The sequence below is a fragment of the Colias eurytheme genome, chromosome 17 (genome assembly GCF_061535395.1).
Source record: "Colias eurytheme isolate Ceu_HAF_F1 chromosome 17, ilColEury1 Martin Lab GWU primary, whole genome shotgun sequence".
NCBI classification, from domain to species: domain Eukaryota; kingdom Metazoa; phylum Arthropoda; class Insecta; order Lepidoptera; family Pieridae; genus Colias; species Colias eurytheme.
Genome location: NC_142996.1, coordinates 4,156,583 through 4,176,591, shown reverse-complemented (window position 1 = coordinate 4,176,591; position 20,009 = coordinate 4,156,583). Strand labels below are relative to the sequence as shown.

Below are 20,009 nucleotides of genomic sequence, written 5' to 3'. Positions count from 1 at the left end.
TGTACTAACAATGTTCATTTTCAGCTGTAAGTATCTTAAACGCTTAACTTAGACAAGAATTTTTGAACCTGACACGAGAGAGTTACCAGGTAAAGATTGATAAAATTCTTGACAATTCGACCGTAGATACTCATTACTATTAGGTAATATTAAATCTACAAAAATTAAAAATTATAAACGACTGGGTTTTCTAGAGCTAAGTTTTATTATTTTGCTTTTGAGAAAGGAGATAGGTACTATTTTTTAAAACGTAGGTAGTAAGTTCATTTACTTGCGTTAATAGATATAAGATATATAATAGAGCCATTGCAACTCTGGCTTTATGTGTCTTAAATTTATAAAAAAACCCTTAATGAGACCCAAAAACTTAATATTATTCACTAATAAGTTTACTTATTAAATTGTTTATTTATTTAAATCAAATCAATATTTTCTAAACATCAATATCATAAATGAAGTTGAAATAATATTTTGTACAGATCACTTAGATATTATCAATTATGCTATGACATAAATGTACAATAGTCTAATCATCTAATGAAATGAGCTTTAACTAAATAGGTAGCAAAACAATTAGTTGCGGTTGATCGGATTTTGACGCGTCCGGTGATTTCCCATTACCCATTTCCTAAAACACCATAATAATATCTAATAAGTAAATACATAGTTTATTCAGGGATAGGTATATCCAGTAATCTTCACCTCCTCAATAGATTTATTTTGTCAAATAGTAGAGATTAGTTTAAAAAAAAAGTCTTAGCTCAGTGTTATTCGAAAATTAAAGTATTGAATATATTATATAGTATTAGATAGTATTTGTAATACCTACTTCTTAAAATTATTTTCAGTACAAAACACAGTCTATGCCATCACTTAGGTATTAAAAACCCTTAAAGATTTTAAATAAACAATATTTGAAACAATTCAAATCGTAAATTGAATAAAATGTTATTAACTGCTTAGCAATTCATATTATCTTCATTACATCCTATAATAGCAATCGGAAGAGAACCAAATCTCATCAGGAGCAATCTACCCTTTCTAATTAGACCACAAACAAGCCGAAACGAAAATAAATAATTAATTACGGAACCGTCCTGAAATGCAGACTTCACCCTTCAAGGGGCCAGATGTTAACAGACTCGGAACAAACCCCAAATATCTTGTTAAGCCACCCACCGAGCCGGGATAACTTAACCACACACACAGGTGACTCCAACACATCTGCCCGCCCTACTACCCATTCTCGACCTTATCTTTCATGCCTGAAGAACATAAATTGTATAACGTGCACTGTCTTTTTGTCTTTATTGACTTCAGAAACTGTTTCTTCTCTATATTATATCGTAAGATCGCACCTGAGTTTTGAAAAGTCACATGAAGTTCCCATGAGTTTCTGAAAACGCACCTTCGTCTTATTCAAATTACGTTTAATTTCCACTGAAACGATTTTGCGTCTTACAATCTTCTAGACCTCAAGATGGTGTGATATGATATCGAAGCGAGACAGAAAGGGACAGTAGAGCGCAGGCTCCTCGGCAGACGTCGCGGTTGCTATGGCAACGCATCGATTCGCCGCACCCCTGCCCTGATGCAGCCTCCTCACGTATCCAGGTCATTCGAAGCCTTAACAGAGAACCTGCTTAGATTAATTCTGAGAAAGCAAACATTATGTATGAACTTGTTTTATTAACTTGATGTTAGACGTACCTACATCTCAACAAAAACTTTCAAACAAATAGGTACAAAGAGCATATTGTGTTCAATTGTGTTCCACTTCACTGTATGTTATCGGTATAGCTAAGTGTCTTACATAGTTCAATACATTGTATTGATTCAAACCATTTGTATCTTTATCGAATATAGAGATGATTTAAATCTGAGATTAAAATATAGAGTAAGGTAGGCTTAATTTAACCATTTAAGACGATACCAGAAGCACCACCATTCAATAACCTGTGATAGTACGAAAGAAAACAAACATATCTACATTCTAGTGATATTACAAGGAAAATGATAATTGAAAAATGATAAGAGAAATAGATAAAGCGTGAAACGTAAAAATTGTAATTGTAAAAATTAAAATTATTGTACCTCAAAGTTGATTCAAGCTAATATCGTTATTAAATTTTACACAAATCGAGTCTGAATGCAAAATCAAAACCATTTTAAAGCGCCGTTTCCTAACAATAAATCCAATTAAATAATACGAGAATGGTAATATTGCAATTACCTTACCTTGGGTAACTTTGAAGTAATCATGAATTGCGACCCAATTTTTATCTCAAAGACATCATTCTAACCTCGGTAGCTCAACAAAGGCAAGAGGCTGGACCTAATAGGGCCACTCGAGGAAGCAAACGTACCTCCTCGCGCCCTCCTGGCCTTCCTTTGACGTGGCCCACAAAATGAGGCCTATTTAAACGGAGGTAGCGTCAGCAAAATTTTTCGGTACAAAGTCGTAGGTATAAAGGACCGTTAAAACCATTTGTTTGGGGATCAATTGGAAACGTTTCTGTTTCAATAAAGGTAATGTTTGATTTAATATCAATTTGACTTTGATACCTAACTATAATATAACTTTTAATAATTTTCGACTAAAAAACATCATTAAAACTTAACATGACTTTTAGCATTCAAAGTTATATATTTTACTAGCTGCTCCGCGCGGTTTCACCCCCGTGGCTCCATTCCTGTTGCCCGTAGCGTGATGAAATATAGCCTATAACCTTCCTCGATAAATGGGCTATCTAACACCGAAAGAATTTTTCTAATCGGATCAGTAGTTCCCGAGATTAGTGCGTTCAAACAAACAAACAAACAAACAAACAAACTCTTCAGCTTTATAATATTATATTTTATAATAACCTGTTTCTTTGTAAAAAATACTTTTTACGAATATCTATACTAATATTATAAAGAGGAAAGGTTTGTATGTATGTATATGTATGGTTTTCACGTATAAACTACTGGACCGATTTTGATGAAATTTGGCACAGATAATCTTTAGACCCTCAGAAAGAACATATAACATACCTTTTATTGCGAAATATGTACCACGGGCGAAGCCGAGGTGGACCGCTAGTTATTTAATAAAAACATTTTAATCGAAACACAAAAGGAGAGCATCATTATCACGCATTATTTTGTTTAAGTATTTCAACCGCAAGTTTGAAAAATTACATAAAAACATTAAACATTTTGTTTAAATCTATTTCCATTCACACGGATATTGCTCACGATCTTCACTGAGGAATGAGGATGTTCGGAGTTAATTTGGCATAAAATTATCCTCGTAAATAAATTTAAAATTTCTTGTATTCTACAGAATTTTGACACTTACAGGAAGCATGGTTATCTCATGATCATAGTCGTTAACTTCATACATATCTTATTCTTATAGTTACACAGTATAGGTGTTTTGTATTACACATGTGACACCTTAATGATAAACGGTGAAAAGCTATAGATTTAGATTTAGCTATAGATTAGTTTTTGAAAACTTTGCAAATTTATTAAATATCTAAATCATAAATTAAACCGTTATGTTCCAACAATTTTATGCCACTAGTACTAGCATTATAATATTATTATCTGTGCCACTACTCACAAAAAGACTTTACTCAAAATATATTACAATTTACTTATATTATAAAATCTTATGAGCGACTCTTTCAACTAGCTTACCCACACATCTTCATTTTATATATTTGCAATTTTTTTTAATCTGTGTGACAACGTAGCTTGATGTTATAACCAAGGTTATAACTAGACATCGGATTATATGCATTTGCATATTTGCATATGCAAATGCATAAATCTCTCTAATTACGGCGTTAGTGCATATTTTAGCCTTTTTCCCCAATCGTGCATATTTCGTTAAGTAGCGGGAATTTTTTACTGGTCGACTAACCTTTATTAGCCAATCAGAACGCTCAGCGAGTAAACAAACCCTATTTTAGCATGGTAAAATGGCAAAAAATTACAAAATGGGCTCCATTTTTAGTAAATTTTGAACCAATCAAAATAGGGCTAGATTACCCTTTTGGGGCTAAAAACTTAAAACACGGGTTGAATACCAAAAAAGGGCTTAGTTTAGCTCGAAATGGTCTAAGGTGGCAACACTAGGATTGCGGGTGACAAACGTCACAAATTTGCGCTCGAAAATTTGGTAAAAATGCTTAATTGTATATTGGCAAAAAAACTATACTTAATTACAAGAAAATTTCACTGTTTTTGTACAATCTATAATTTAAATATATAAAAATAATGAAGGTTTTTTGATTTTGTATTGTGCATATTTTAGGCATATCAGTCGTTTTTAGTGCATATTTCGGCCTTTTTTAGTGCATATTTGCATGCATATTTTGGCATTTTGTTAGTGCATATAATCCGATGTCTAGTTATAACATAACCTTCTGTATCTTTTCTGTGTGGTCATATTAAATATCATACATACATTAAATAAAAAATTAATACTAACGAGTCTCTTTTACTTAGATCTTTTTTTGAACGCGACTCTCGCGGGTAAATTTTGGAACTGTCTTGTTTGTAGTAGGTAGGTATAACGTCATTATAGTCGATGAAATATTTAAATATCTCTGTACAAACCCTTGAAAGTTCTCAATAATGTTGAAATCTTGCTGAAATTAAAGAGACAATAATAAAATTGAACTTCGTGATTGTAATAATTAAAATATAATATTATGGTGCCATGACCAAACAAAACGAATTGATATGTTTACGTAAAAGTACAATAGATGGCGCAAATTTTGAAATTAAATAATAAAACGGTGAAATAAAAACAACAAAAGTTTAGTTGGCTTAGCTCAAAATCTAAAATTATCCAGTGTACTATAATATCGTCAAAATCTAATGAAAATCTTTAAATATTAAATATCATTTTTCACTCGCAGTTACTGATTTGCGCCATCTTGTGCCAAACTATATAACTAAGTGAAACATTTTAATTCTCAAAGGTTTGTGTTGTGCAGTGACATCTATGAGAAATATAACACACCATTACAAGATATTGAATTCTTATAGTATATTTTATAGAAGCCGCTGTTTCTAGTTTCACACTAATTGAGTTTTTTTTATTAATTAAAAATTAATATCAGCTTATATATTATAAAAAATTGTATATTGTAAAATAATCAGCTGTTTTTAATACAGACAAAGTATCCGATTGTGTTCTGTTTTACCGACAACGCCGCAATTGGACGCAGGCGCGTCGCGTTCCGCTCCTTCTCTTTTAACTTTTTCTATTGGTTTGTTTTGTGTCATGCTCGAACCCTTGCTTGTATTCACCTTGTGTATTTTATGTTAAAATATTATTTTATTTGTACATAAAGTTTTAATCTATCTTTTAATGGTAGAAATAGTTTTAAATTCGTTATAGAATTGTGATGATAAGTGCTGTGAATAACTGTAGTACGCGCTGGGAATCTAAAGCGGCATCGTGGAGTCACGAAAACGAAGGTAAAAAAACTTCATTGTTTCTACTGACGCTTTGGTTTGAAAGAAAAATTGGAAATCGATTTGGACTCTGCATTCGTAACGATTTTGTCGTAATACTTGTATTTAATATTGAGCGTGTTTCTGATAGACTTTTTAATATCTATAAACTTTTGCCACTTAGAACATTGTTTGTTAACAATTCTAAATTAGGTATAAGTAAATACTACAATCTACATTTTGTTTCGAGTCGCACAACTTGCACAAAATTCAAGCATGTTCTAGTCTAAACAAATTTTATGGACACCTTAATTTACTAATAATTAATATGTATTTTAAGGTAATCTCTTCATAAAGAGGTAAATAAAAATAGCATGTTAAATTAAATTACCCAAATAAAAATAATAATAAATGATGAACAATGATATAGGCTACCAAAATAATAGAATTATTCATGCTTCCATCACAATAAACAACTATAGGTACCTACTAACCTATTAAATCTGAAATTTGTGGTTTTCCTCTAATAGATTTTTCCTTATTGACAAGCTTATAATTTTATAAAGAATGATAGGTATACATATTATATACACATACCATTGAAATATGTAATTGCAGTAGAAATAAAATCAATTATTTTGAATACCAGGTGTCTTCCTTCTGGTGGTATATACAGGGTGTCCCACTGTTGGTATACTAAGCTCAAAGGAGGTTATAGTTTTGCATACGCTGAGTACGTAAAAAATAATTAAAAAATTCCAGACGCATTTCTTTTTCAAATAGATGAATTCTTAAAACTCTATGTGTACACCCATAACAAGCGAGCCGCCCAACTTTGCCACCAGCACGTGTGCTATCGTTTAAGATTATGTTTTCATAGATAAAATGCTCATATAAGAGAAGCGGTATATGCCGGCTGCGCGAAGCTAAAGAAGAAAACATGGATTTTCAGGAAAAATTTAGCAAAAAATTTTGGACGTAATTTTTTTTAAAAGTATTTTTTACGTGATCAGTGTATGCAAAACTACAAGTTCCTTCGCGCTTAGTATACCAATAGTGGGACACCCTGTATATATGAATTATGGGAGGAAAATAAAATAAAATATCATAATGATAATGAAAACTTGAGTTAAAATTAATGCTAATCGTTTGTAAATGTGTACTTCTTTCCCATTTAGTTTTGTTATTATCTTTAATAGTTTCTTATCACCAATTGCTCAACAATTAAATAATAATTATACTATTGTCTGTATTCATCCTACATTTGAATACAACATAAATTGAGAATTTATTCAAATTGATTTATTTTTATTACTAGTTTCTCTTATTTTGTAACTCAGTATCACAGGAAATATTATCTTATAATTTTAAGTGTTTGAATTGTCAGTTGGTTTTTCATACATGTTTCAATTTAGCGATCATTTATTGATTTTTATCATGGAAATATTATTCAGAAAAGTGTGTTTAATATTGTATCAGACACTAAGCAAGTTTTGGATTAAATTTTTGCATCAAATTGTAACCATAACATAAACATTAACATATGCTACAACACATACATGTAATTCAAACAAATCATAATCAAGCCCGCGCCCAAACTGCACATGTCACATGTCACAAGCTATTTATCATAACAAAAGGTGACATTTAAATATTAATACCTCGAGAGGAAATGCTCAAGTCGGCAGCTAACCTTGAATTAGTGTCTTTGTTATCCTCAGATGACCTCTGCGATTGCTCCACAAAATGATCCCTTGAATGGATCAATGATAAACTTGTGGTACTTATAATTCAACTTGCGTATTTTATTTTATTATACTGTCAAGTATGTGCTAATCTGATTATAAGTACTCGTTTAATAGTTGTAACGCTTTGGTCATTGTTATGAAATATATCTATGTATGTTACCATAACTAAGTGTGATCTAATACTTAGACGTCTGATGCAAAAGTTTATCAAACAAATGTTGCATATTTTAATATTACTTAGGTATTTCAGTCACCTGTTTGATAATAACTTAGTTTTTTTTTATAGATAGATAATTCTTTATTGCACACACACAAGATTTACATTAAATACAAAAAAATACAAACAGATCCAATTATGTACAAAATTTATTAAATATCTAAGTGATTTTCTTTTAAATTTTTCAAACTCAAACATTTATTTATTCAATAAGACTTCTAGAAGCACTTTTGAATCGTCATAACATATTTTTAACATTTACCACCGATTTGGAAAGCAGTATATACCTATCTATGGAGAAGAATAGTCTTCATCATCATTACCTATCATATTGTATCTACTAGTATTATTTAAAAAAATGTTGTAATGTGAGCATGTTTTTAACAATTTACATGATGTGTAGACGATTCAGAAACAGCCAAATTCTTTAAAAGCCTTCACTAAACTATGCCAAAACCGCGTGTTCGTCCGCCCGACCGCACGCACAAAATTAAGTTCCACGTCTAGGTACGTACCTACCTATATGAGTATATACGTCTGCTCAAGTTTATTGTATTCAGCCTACCTGCTCGGGCGGTCGGCGCAACCGAGCAAAAAAAGAAAAGGATAAATATCTCGTAGAGCCGCGCCACAGACGCGAAGGAACAAAGGCTTTAGCTTTTACCTAGTTATATCTAGTTACCCAATACACCCCACAGGTGTAACATTGTTATCTTGCGAACAATTTTTGTTATTATTACGAACAAACTCCTTTAGAAAATATATCTATACTTCTATCACACTTCTATTCAATTCTTTCCTCATAATATAAAAGCACTTTCTTTGAGTGAATTTCGCTGTCCAAAAGAAGTTTAGGTAGGTAGTAAACGATGTAGATGTACGGACGTTGAACACGTTTTTCTTTATTTTAAGTCTGAATAATAAGTGGCACATGTTTACATGAATAGTCTCCATTGTTAACTGAACAGAAATAACCGTTAAGAAATAAATAAAAAGAACTGTGTAGCTTTATATCCACTAGTTCACGAACGAATTATAAACAGCGTGAAAATTTCTATAAGGGACATACCATAGGGTACACACATTTCACTCACAATCATTACCACAATCATTTCACAATCATTACCACCAATATACAAATAATTTTAATTTTACAAGTTAATTAGTGCTATTAATGCCCTGCTGTCTCCATAAAATATTTGAATCGATATTTCGATTCGTAGTATCGTTACCAAACGAGAATAGTTATTAGACATCAATTGACGATATTCATCCGGTTTCGATAAGCTAAGAAGTTTTGAAAGCAAAAAACCGAGTGGCATTCACCCAACGCCCTTGAACCAAGCTCCGGTCACCAACTCAGCTGGTCCCGAAATGCTGTAGGCCTTGGTCGTGTCTAGGACATTCAACCTAGCACTGAAATAGTTGCACGATTATCACCTGAAAAAAGTTCCGAATCAATAACCTCTGACAGAAATCACTGGCTCTTATATATTTATTAGCTAATGCCAACACGTCGCCCACGTATGCTTCTATTTATATTTTGCCAGCTTCGACCCGTGGGTTTACGTACGTTACCCTGATAAAGTGTAGCTACCTTATTCCTTAATTTATTCTTATTCCATTTACGTCAGCCAAAACGCTTGTGTAAGATTTAGCGATAGGAATATAGCTACAAAATTACAATTCATAACCAAGCACATTTTCGGATGTCGGTTCGGTTATAGGTATATAATATGGTTTACTGATTATTTTACTACAGCTAATAATAGAACTAGATAAACTCCTAGTTATATTCAGGTTCAACCGGAATTAAATATTGCTAACAAATATCTCACTCCGTTCGACTGTTTTTGGGTGATTGTATAACACCAACCATACGACAAGCTCGATAAAGGAATAGTGTAGGGATGCATACGGGACAAAGAAACACATTATTAAATTCATAGTATATACTTATTAATTATATAGTTATTGCCTATGATATCCCGATATGTCAAGATCATAATAACTTCTATAATATATTTAATCAATCAGATAACAATTAATATAACAATAAGTATTTGCTCCGTAACACTGTTATTCTAGAAACTGTCCAATTGATTGTCTCGTTTGTCGTGCGCCAAGTGAAAGGACCATATAAATATTAATTGAAATTCAAATTGACGTATTGTACAGACAAAGGAATTAGTTTCTTTTAACCTTTTGAAAGGTTAACAAATAAATTTTAAAATACAGTTCTACTTACATATAAACCTAAATTAGATGCCCTATTTTTTTAATCGTAATTTATTGTCCGACGTAGCTCTGCGTCTTACAAGAAACTTGGAAACAGGAAAAAATGTCGAGTTAGATGTTAACGAGCGTTTTTGTTCCAAGTACGAGAGGAATTCATCCATCTTCTGGCGAATCGAAGGAAAGACAATATAACTTAATGTGTATCTGAATTATCTGTCTTAGTTACAAGATCATTACGTGACTAGAATTTCAGGCTGGCTATAATTTTGGATTTTTTTGTCAAATAATATGCTGCGTCATTTTATCATATTTGTAGCATCTAGGTTTTAATACGTTTAGGTACATATGTATATAACATTAGTATTTATCGTAATAATAGATATAAATATTAAATAACTGGTTCACACACACTACATCAATTTCTATAGCTATAAAATATATAGTTTTTTCATAATTTATATTCATAATATAAATTGCCTCTAATCAGTAGTCAAAAGTTGTAAAGTATCGTCGCTGATCGAACTTCAGTAAGACCTCTCGTGATAAATTTGCACGTGTACTTTGCGTCAACGATTGCAAAGACCTCAGAACTTGCGCCACGGTCTCACTTGCAAATTACAAATTTATTAATTTCAATGCTGTCAGTGGGAACAATTAATGATCTATTGTAGCTGGTTGTTGCGAACCGGTAAACAATTGAACGTTAAACACCCTGTAATACGATTTTCTGGACATTACCTCTGTCGGATTAATATTTTGATGATAATTTATCGCCGCTGGAACACGTGTTGCGGTGATTGCGTTACAATTAATCACACAAATGTTATTAGTGCAATAAACAATTGCTATGAAAATTCCTTGAACTTGGCATGTATGTACTTAAGATTCCTAGCAATGAAGTGTCGGACATATTACCTATATGTATACTGAGTAAACCTTTGTTTTAATGTAGATATTACTTATCGTTTAGTAGAATGCATTGTACGTTTATGAGAACGACATTTACGGAATAATATGTAGTTACTTGTATTCATTGGATATTTGAAGTACAATGCGATAAAGTGAACAAATATAATGTGTGTAATGAATGCAGGAAATTAATTAACACGTTAGTCGATACTTCACTGTATGACAGTACTATGTACCTATTCAGATTTGAATGCAATTACTATACAGATGCACAGATTTGAATGCAATCTGTGCATCTGTATAGTAATAATAGTATCATATAAAAACTAAAAAGTAATTATGAAGAAATTCTGTAATTGCGTTATATAATCTGTTACCCAGAATACTATAATTTTTATGGCCATCGGTTATGGCTATAAGTTGTGACGTCGAATAAATATCAATACAATATTAATATTAAACATCTAGCATATCAATTTGTCAAGACTCAAAATTAAATGAATCATCGTCATTCAGTCATTACGTGCCTCAATAACTAACTGCATGGAAACAATAGTGTTGATTTATCAAAACAAAGCAAAGCTAGACGCGTAGTTATACAAACTCGTTCTATTGTCTGAGAAAACTTCAGCGATCAACATTCTCCACTCATTCTATTAAATGTTTGCGACATTTGCTTTAGAATTCGTAGAAACTTCATTGGATTCGCGACGACAAGGCTATAGCTCTAGAACGGACGCTCGTCCTTTCGCCTGGCTTTTGTAAAAGGCGCCTGTTTAAATAATCTTTGTCTAGTGACTAGTGAATAGTCCGCTCGATTCATGGCGTTAACAAGATTCTTTCGTCAGCGCACCATTGTGCCACTGCCACCCACTGTAACCTTGCAAAGCGCCCATTTATTTTACGTATGAACGGCACCGTCTTAACACGTTCAAGACGGGGCCCGATTTTGGCTACTTATCGTTGGGCCGGCATAGGGCTTAGAAGACCTGTTGGTGAACTTCATTTGCGGCCGGCATCAGGTGGAAAGGACCTGTTACACCTTTTGACATTAAAATCAAATGTGTCATCCAGTTGAAGACTTTTTTGAAAATTCTTTCTTGAAATGTATTGTTATTGAATCACTGCATAACAACATTAGACCCGTTTTTGAAAAAAATATCATTAAAGGAGGTTAAATTAGTAGTAAAATTATAGGATCTTATACACCTGATCCCGGCACTAGTGAATATGATTGCTAGTGATGTCAAATGAATCGACTATATAATTAAAAAAAATCAATTCATTTTTACCTCAAAAACAGTATGCGCTTCATCATAACAGTTATGACAATACGAGGGTGAATCAAAAAGTTCTTGGAATCACTATAAAAATGTAAAATCTATTTTCCAAAATTGGTTTTTCTCTTTGTAAAAAATGTTTTTTCTAACTATCAAAAATCTCAACCACGGCTACCATTGCCGCATCATAATCGTAAAATTTTGTTAGATATATAATAATAGATATCAATACAATATCGCAACGTCTAATTATTATGCACATCACTAATTAACTGACCTGTCACCAAGGGCCGGCTATCGGGTTATCAGGCATCGGGTCTTTTAGATCCGATATCCGTCCTGCAAGGACAAAATTTCTTTGCAGGCCGTATCAGGTCTTTAAGATCCGATACAATATTTTTCCTTTTATGGGTACTATTTAGTGGCAGAATACCAGTCAATATATCTGTCACACTCTCACTACAAAAAATCCTAAAGTAAACTACCCCGGCCCATGCGATAGCAACAGAAATCTCTCTCCGGCCCGCGCGAATAGTTCACTTCAGGTGTTTTCGACCCGATGCCGTACTGAACGTGTTAACATAGACTCATTTATGTTTATACGAGTAGGTCGTAATGTGGCATTGTTACTAACAAAACCAATTATATGACAAACGGAACAAAAGTTGGTTTCGCAATCAATTAGGTACGTCACAGAGGTCTAAACGTTGACCGATAATGGTGTAAATTTAGGACGGAATTTTTAGTTCGTGTTGAAACATATGCCTAAATCAATAGTAATTTCGTACACGTATGTACTGCTAACCTATCTCTACCGGCACTCTATAACCGAGAAAAATCAAAATGTAATTATTACAACAGGAGTTTTTATACAATACTTAAATAAAAAAAATGACAAAATTGCACAAATATCTGTGTAATTTACGTCATTAATGACCGCAAACAGCATTAATATCCGGATAGTAATTTTCGTTAATTACAATTAGTGAATGTCGTCGAATGTAAAATCTAAACGCAAATTACAATCAGAATGCTGGTAGCAAGCTTTGTGGCCGGCGACAGCGCTCGGTACGCGACGCACGTACGATGCTGTCAACTTTCGCAATAGCACCTCGCTATACACAAACTGTAAGTGGTCTTGAAGGTTGCGACGAGGTAAAGTCCACTAAAGTATTGAGGCTCTCCAAGGCCGCTGCGTCGTCTTCACTCGAAATTGTGTTTGCATCGAGCAAACATTTTATTCGGAGGCATAATACTTTACGGTGCAGGAAGCGATTATCTTTTTTTTATTAACTCATTTATTTTGATATCCTTTATGTTTTTCGTTCATTTCCTTGAATAAACGCAGTGGTTGTAGCTGTTAATTTACGCTAATTGAATGTTTTTTTAAACAAATATAATGCCATAATATCTAGGTATATCTATTTAAAGTTTATTACTCCCAATTCAAATTTACATGTTTACTAAATTAACTAGGCTAAATGTCCTTTACATGTACATATTAAGTGATTATTTCAGAAGCCTACACTTGTATAAATTTATTCGTTTCTAATAAAGACATTACTGTAATTAAGATACCTAAAACGTGTTATGAGTAAGCTTTTTCTCACATCATAGATTAATTTTCGCTCCGAAAATTAGATAATGCACCAAGTAGTAAAACATTTTGCCCAAATTATCAAAACGGAAATATTCTCAAGTTTATTCGTATAATAACAACTTACAATATATTCGACTAGCTTGGCTCAACAGTTTCTTCTAGGAAGCGTATTATTGTTATTTGTTATCATATATATTATATCAGCATTTTATTATGCTGCCAAGCAAATGCTTATGTAACTCGTATCTTTTCGGATTATTATATTTCCTTGTTCGGGTTTTTAATAGAATGAATACTCTAAATTGTTAAAAATATTTCAATGTAATTTTAATATAAGATCTCTTAATATGATGCAATTTTATTATGAAACGTTACATAGGTACTAAAACTTGTAATTCTAATTTTTTTCAAGATATTTTCGTTCGTATCACAACCGTCATGAAAACAAGCTGTGATCAAACTCTTGTCCAATTAATTAATTCTAGTGATACTTTATAGTTTCTTTGTTTATGTAGGTACAATACATGACAATCAGGAAAATAAAGTGATTGACTGGTAATTTTAGCACAATTGATAGAATTTATTGCCCATATGACCGTTCGCGTAATCATGACGACATTGTTTATTTAATCATTTAACAACAGAGACATGATTCTCAAATACGAACATAAAACGACAGATTATAATCAATAAAAATGCTATAAAAATAAAGCGTCGCGAACAAAATAGATCTGAAATAAAGTTGTATTAGATATCATGTCCTCATTTTATATTCTTAGTGGATGTGTGCTTCTGACGTGCCATCCTATCATGATAATATTACTTTGCATATTACAGCTTCCAATTTAAAGAATATTTTACATATTTTGTTTGACTTTAATAGATGACTTAATTAAATTAACACTGTTAATGTTTTACAAACTTAGTCTCCAGACAGCGTCATGTTTCACGATAATTGAGCCTTGGGAATATTCATTCTTCATATTTTATAATCTCTCAGTTCGTCAATCCCATTTCAGATTGGAATCTCGTTGTGACACAAATACAGCTATTCCATCTGTACTCAAATTTAATTAAATTATTCTATCATCTCAAAATATGTACTCCGAAGTTACAAAGGGAAATTAACGTTTTTATTAGCGACGATTGTAAAATGGTTATCTAGAAATCCAAATAGAAAGTAACGAATAGTATAATTAGGCTTATATTTTAGATTGTGAAGTCAAGTTTTGGTCAAAATAATTACCCTTACGTTACGTGCCCACAGTACTAGTCAATTTAAGTAACTATTTTATACTCAAATTTGGACCTTTATTTTACCTTAATAACATTACACAAGTCATATTCAACATGCAGAGCTCTTATAAATAAAAATAATAAATAATGTAATATATTCCATCCAACTTCAAACAGTGTGCTGCCCTAAATATTATATCACATTAATAAATTATACACGTACCTATCTAATCTCCTAATACCCAGTTCAAACTGAGTTTACGTCCGTGTTTAAAATATCGTATCGTTGTTAGTCAGTCAGAATTAAATTCAGTGCTCGAGTAACGTAAAGCAATAATTCGTACCCGATTTTAGATTTACGTTCACATATTTTGTGGCCCGTTACATTTCATGACAAACATCCAAGCCTATTTAGCAAGCCGTAGCTTAGCCAAGTGTAAGAAGTACATGGCATGCTACGTTAAATATAAGAGGTGGGTGGTTATTGTTTTTATACGTTTGCATTGAATTTTTCTTTGACAAGTGATAATGTTGCCATTTTTGTGATTTTTAGAATCTGTTTCAATATTTTAGAATTATCCAACAAAATTCTTATGTAGGTACAAATTCTTGGATTATTTTCAATTTAAAGATTCAGTTTTATATTTACGTTGTAAATACTTAGAATATTTACGTTGACTTTTAATAAAATATCATCAAATACCATCTTCAGAACCATCGCCGCCTAGATGTAATATTCAAAATACCTCATTAAATTTCTCCAATAAAGAACAAAACCTTGACACAATACAATGGAAGTCAATAAACAAATGAATAGCTATGACTAAGAGATTCGTGCAATATTGTCTGTCCTAATAAAATAAAATTATTACATTGATGATGTTATATCTATTCAGTGACGCTATTAACTTTTATCAGTACCATTTAATATAAATACTCTTAACAAATACTTACCTTATGATGTGGCAAAATATTCAAGACGTGTACTTTACATGCAACAAAGTACATTTGTATAAATACAAATTATATTGTGACCTGAAAACAAAAATACAGTTTTAAAGTTCAAATGTTAAATTTTAAAGCATACATAAGTTGGTTTGAAGTTATTTATGATAACACAAATACATCACGTGTCAAAAGAATACGTGTACCTAGTCGGGCAAACATCGTGGGTGGCCAGCAATGCGTCAAAAATACTACAAAAGTATCATAAAATGTTTACTTGGAAACCATTTGTCATTTTGTATGAGATGCTATCATACACATTTCATAATAAAGTAATTCGTACACACATAACATCCAGATGAATAAATTTCAGATAAAATAATCGTAAAACCCTAACGTAGATTCCACGTTGTCCCAAGACTGCAATTTTGTTGATTATTTATTTGTGATTGAACTGAAATCAACGAAACATGAAAATAGGGCTTTGAATAATGCGTGACTAGTTTAAAAAATAGCATGTTTAAAACTAGACACGCACAGCACGCGAACGAACGTAAACATAGAGAGATTCTGAAATATTCACGAGAATATTGTCAGAAATTTTTAGGCGACGCGGTTATTTTCCCCTTGTCGATTTTCTGAATCTCTCAATTTGGATGGTGCGGTTGAGTGGCGACGCGACGTCCGATACCCGAGTGCTTTATGGCCGCGTCGGACGTGTCAGGGGTGGTGGATTCTAGGCCGTCGACTCGCTGGAATTCACATCTGTCCGACCACCACTGAGCTCGTAAAGCTTTTCGCCATATTGCACATTAATTACGCGGATAGGCATTTATATTAAGATATCGCTTGTTTATGCTGAGAATAAGTTATTCATTAATATACAAATTAATTAAGTATTTTCATCATTATTGTCACAATCGAAGTGTTTTACAGTTAAATGTTCTAACTTCTAAGTAATTGGCTACCTTTGAAACTTATATTTTGTACTGGAAATCTTACTAAAACGAGTATTAATGAATACATAATTAATTAATTAGTTAGGTAATTTATTAAGCAATAAAGTATGTATTCTTCTTTATCGTTTATGTGAAATGTACGCAAAAATGTATTTTCCCTATTTAATCGCGTTTTCTATTCACCATACATTCTATGGACGATTCAAAGGCTCGTATTTTATGCTGTGATGAATTTTGTGGGATTATTCGGCGTTAGCGGGGTGCGTTATCACAAGGGCGGCCCAGCGCGGGGGCGGGCGCCATCAGCGCTCAGTACGGCACGCGCTGGCTACCGAAGAGCGAGCGACTGCAGCCGCCAGTCGCCGACCGGCGATGTAATACGTCAGTTGAACGCGGAGCGACGCACGGGCCGACCGCCTCGCGCCTACACACGACAAGTCGCTCGAAAACCTACCCTCGCATACACGCAATAACTTTCCGATACCGCCAAACTTCAAACTTTTTCGAAGTACCGAACGAAACATTCTTCTAGCCCCGCCAGTCAAAAGTTTATCGACCCTATCTATACTTACCCCACGTCAACCCTTACTCTCCTGTCGCGTTCCCTTTAATTGTTCTCCCCTAAACTTTCCAAACGGGACGCACTCGATCGAACGCTACGTCGCCATAAATTTGACTACTGTGTCATATTTTTCAACGTAATTTTTTTCCTCCCTTGCATTCCTATCCCCGTTTCCTCGATAGCCGAATCAGGCTAGCGCGGCCTGTCACTTATCCTTGCTTGCAACCGGAAAGTTGTATATCGTCGAGTTGGCAAACAGTTTGCGTCACAGTTATCCATATTCGGGTCAATTAGAGCCAGTGAACCATGACACTGCGTTGACATTGACACGGCATAGTTATCCCGAGTGCGAATGGTGAATTGCAGTGTTGTTGTTGGGACTGGCAGTGGTGCAGCGTGGATGGTGGTGTGAGGCGCGCGCTCGCAGCGGATGTGCACGCCGCTGCCCTCTTGGTGGTTTGTGCCGGCTGGAATGCCAGCTGCCCTTAATCTTACTAGGTACACCACACATCTGACTACACTAACCAACACCATCCACATACATCCAACTGTGTGGAGATGCATTACTAATACTTGTCATTAATTTTAAACTCCATATGAAAGTTCATAACATTTTTTTGTATTCGTTTTCACACGAAACAAAAAATCAGATTGTGATAATGCAAGATATGTTATAAATATTATGGCAATGTAAATGGTATCATTATCAGTATCCACATTTCGTTTAATAACTTCATTATTACCATTCTAATACGATTAACGATGTTTTATTTATTGCCACATGCCATATATTGCGTCAATGCAATAAATAATAGATGTCAACATACAAAATAGGTACAGGCTAGTTCCTTATTCCTACATTGTAAATATAAATGACATTTAATTGAAGCAGTACTCATTCATAATCACATGTAACTACATAATATACATGCAAGAAACTCAAACAAATCCCGAGGTTTCCATAGCTTACGTTTCGTTAATGTGCTATAGAATTTATTCCATTATTTTCTGTCCGTTTGTTAAAAATTGCGTAATATTTCAAAGAAAATCATTGTATCGATTAAGGAAACATGTTTCTTATCGATCATTTAATTGCTATATTGTTTTACTAAGAATGGATTGAATACTTAGTAACATACTAACGCACGATTTGACGCCTTTGTTATAGGAACAGATATTAAAATTGAATTAATTGATATTATAGCTTTATAGGTATCTAAGTATCAGTTGATGATCCAACACATCGCCCTCCTAAAGGTAAAATCAATTATATGACATGAATCTAATTCTACAATACTGTGCATGAATTTATATTTTTTTTACATAAAAATAAATATTTTAAACGATGTACCATATCCTTGTGATAAACAATCATAAAATGATTTTAAGTTGAATTAAATTATGCAAAATATGAACACAATATTAAATAATTTTTCTCACGACATTTCAGTCGCAATCGCTACTAATGCAAGTGCATTACATAAATACATAATGTGTCGCATGACATATCAAAATCAACTTATTTGAATATTATAATATTATGTATTTAAATAGTGCATGATGCAAGTCCAAATATTGATTGTTTTAACATGTTATTCAACTTTAATTGTTGTGTAACCAATACATTATACAATGACACGTTTGCTGATAGCGTATTATCACCACATGAACATAAACCAAATGGCTACAAACATAACATTTGAGGTGACTAGCTATGAGATCATACTAAATGGCATCGTTTTTGTTTAATAATTCTGACAAAAATATTGTCATTTATTACTCGTACTGGTTTTTATATAGCAGGAAGCAGAGCTCGTCATCTGAATTCATCAGGGTTCATAAGTATCTGTAATGTATAGTTGCGTATCTAGAGACGATCTTCAAGGAAGTTGTGAATCTGAATTTCAAATAGGACAGTGTAATTCCCGCACTTTGTTCAACCAGTTGTTCTAGCCGGATTTTCATGTTACCATTTTCTCTTTTAAGATCAGCATGATGTTTATCACACGTAATATTATTTTTCTTACCATTTGGGACCTTTAAATAACACCTGGGATTAATCATAGTTATTCTAGAATACATATCGCAATTTTTGGACACTAAAATGTTTCCTTTGTTCTGACAAAATCCATTACCATCATTTAGATTCATTGCCGAATTTACCAAACTCAGACAGGCCTATAAAAAGGATGTAATGATTGCAAAATTTTAACGATCAGTATCAAAAAAAGGTTGCTAGTCTATTTAGCTCATCCCTGCTTCATTCATATTCTATCCAATAAAAATACTAATACTGAATTAGATACTTTAAAATTCGAGACACGTGACACGGTTACTAATAATTTAATATTGTGGGTTTAATTGCGGGTATATCGCATTGTAAATCATTAATCTAATATCTGATGTAGATTGGAGCCTATATCGGATCAAGGCACATGCATCAGAGCGCTATTTGCTAAGTCTGTGACCTGATTAATTGATTATTCATACGGAACCAAGCGTTCCCGTGTCCTCGATTATCGTCTGTGGCATGTCAATGCAATATTGTGGGCTCCATGATCGTCTGAATGGGGATTTTAATCAACTCTGAAATTAATTGATCGACTTGGAATTGTTTGACTTGACGAATATTTATGGACCGATATTATCAAATGTCTTGAAATGTCTGTAAAGTTATCTAAATGTAAAATTAAACTAATAATAAATTAATTATTTAATAGGAATTCATTTCGTATCTGAGTATTTATTAATTCTATTTGTAACCGAATATAAATTCTCTTTTGATTCATCACTGTTAGTTATTATCACACGTATTTGCGTAAAAGTTGTGTACGCAGTATGAGATGTTAAAACATTTA

General features: G+C 32.9%; 1 protein-coding gene across 3 annotated transcripts in view; it reads left to right on the top strand.

The window, feature by feature from the left end:
- The first annotated feature begins 5,264 nt into the window (after window positions 1-5,264).
- Window positions 5,265-20,009, top strand: part of gus (splA/ryanodine receptor domain and SOCS box containing gustavus) — a 65,331-nt gene continuing 50,586 nt past the window's right edge. The window contains exon 1 of one of the 3 annotated variants that reach the window (XM_090111465.1): window positions 5,265-5,481. Coding sequence is in view for 2 of the 3 variants with exons in the window: in XM_090111461.1 (XP_089967587.1) it covers window positions 17,582-17,649 (68 nt within the window). In the remaining variant the exon portion in view is untranslated. Of the gene's footprint in view, window positions 5,482-16,971; window positions 17,650-20,009 lie in introns of those variants that run through there. The other 2 variants (XM_090111461.1, XM_090111463.1) reach the window with 2 other exon arrangements.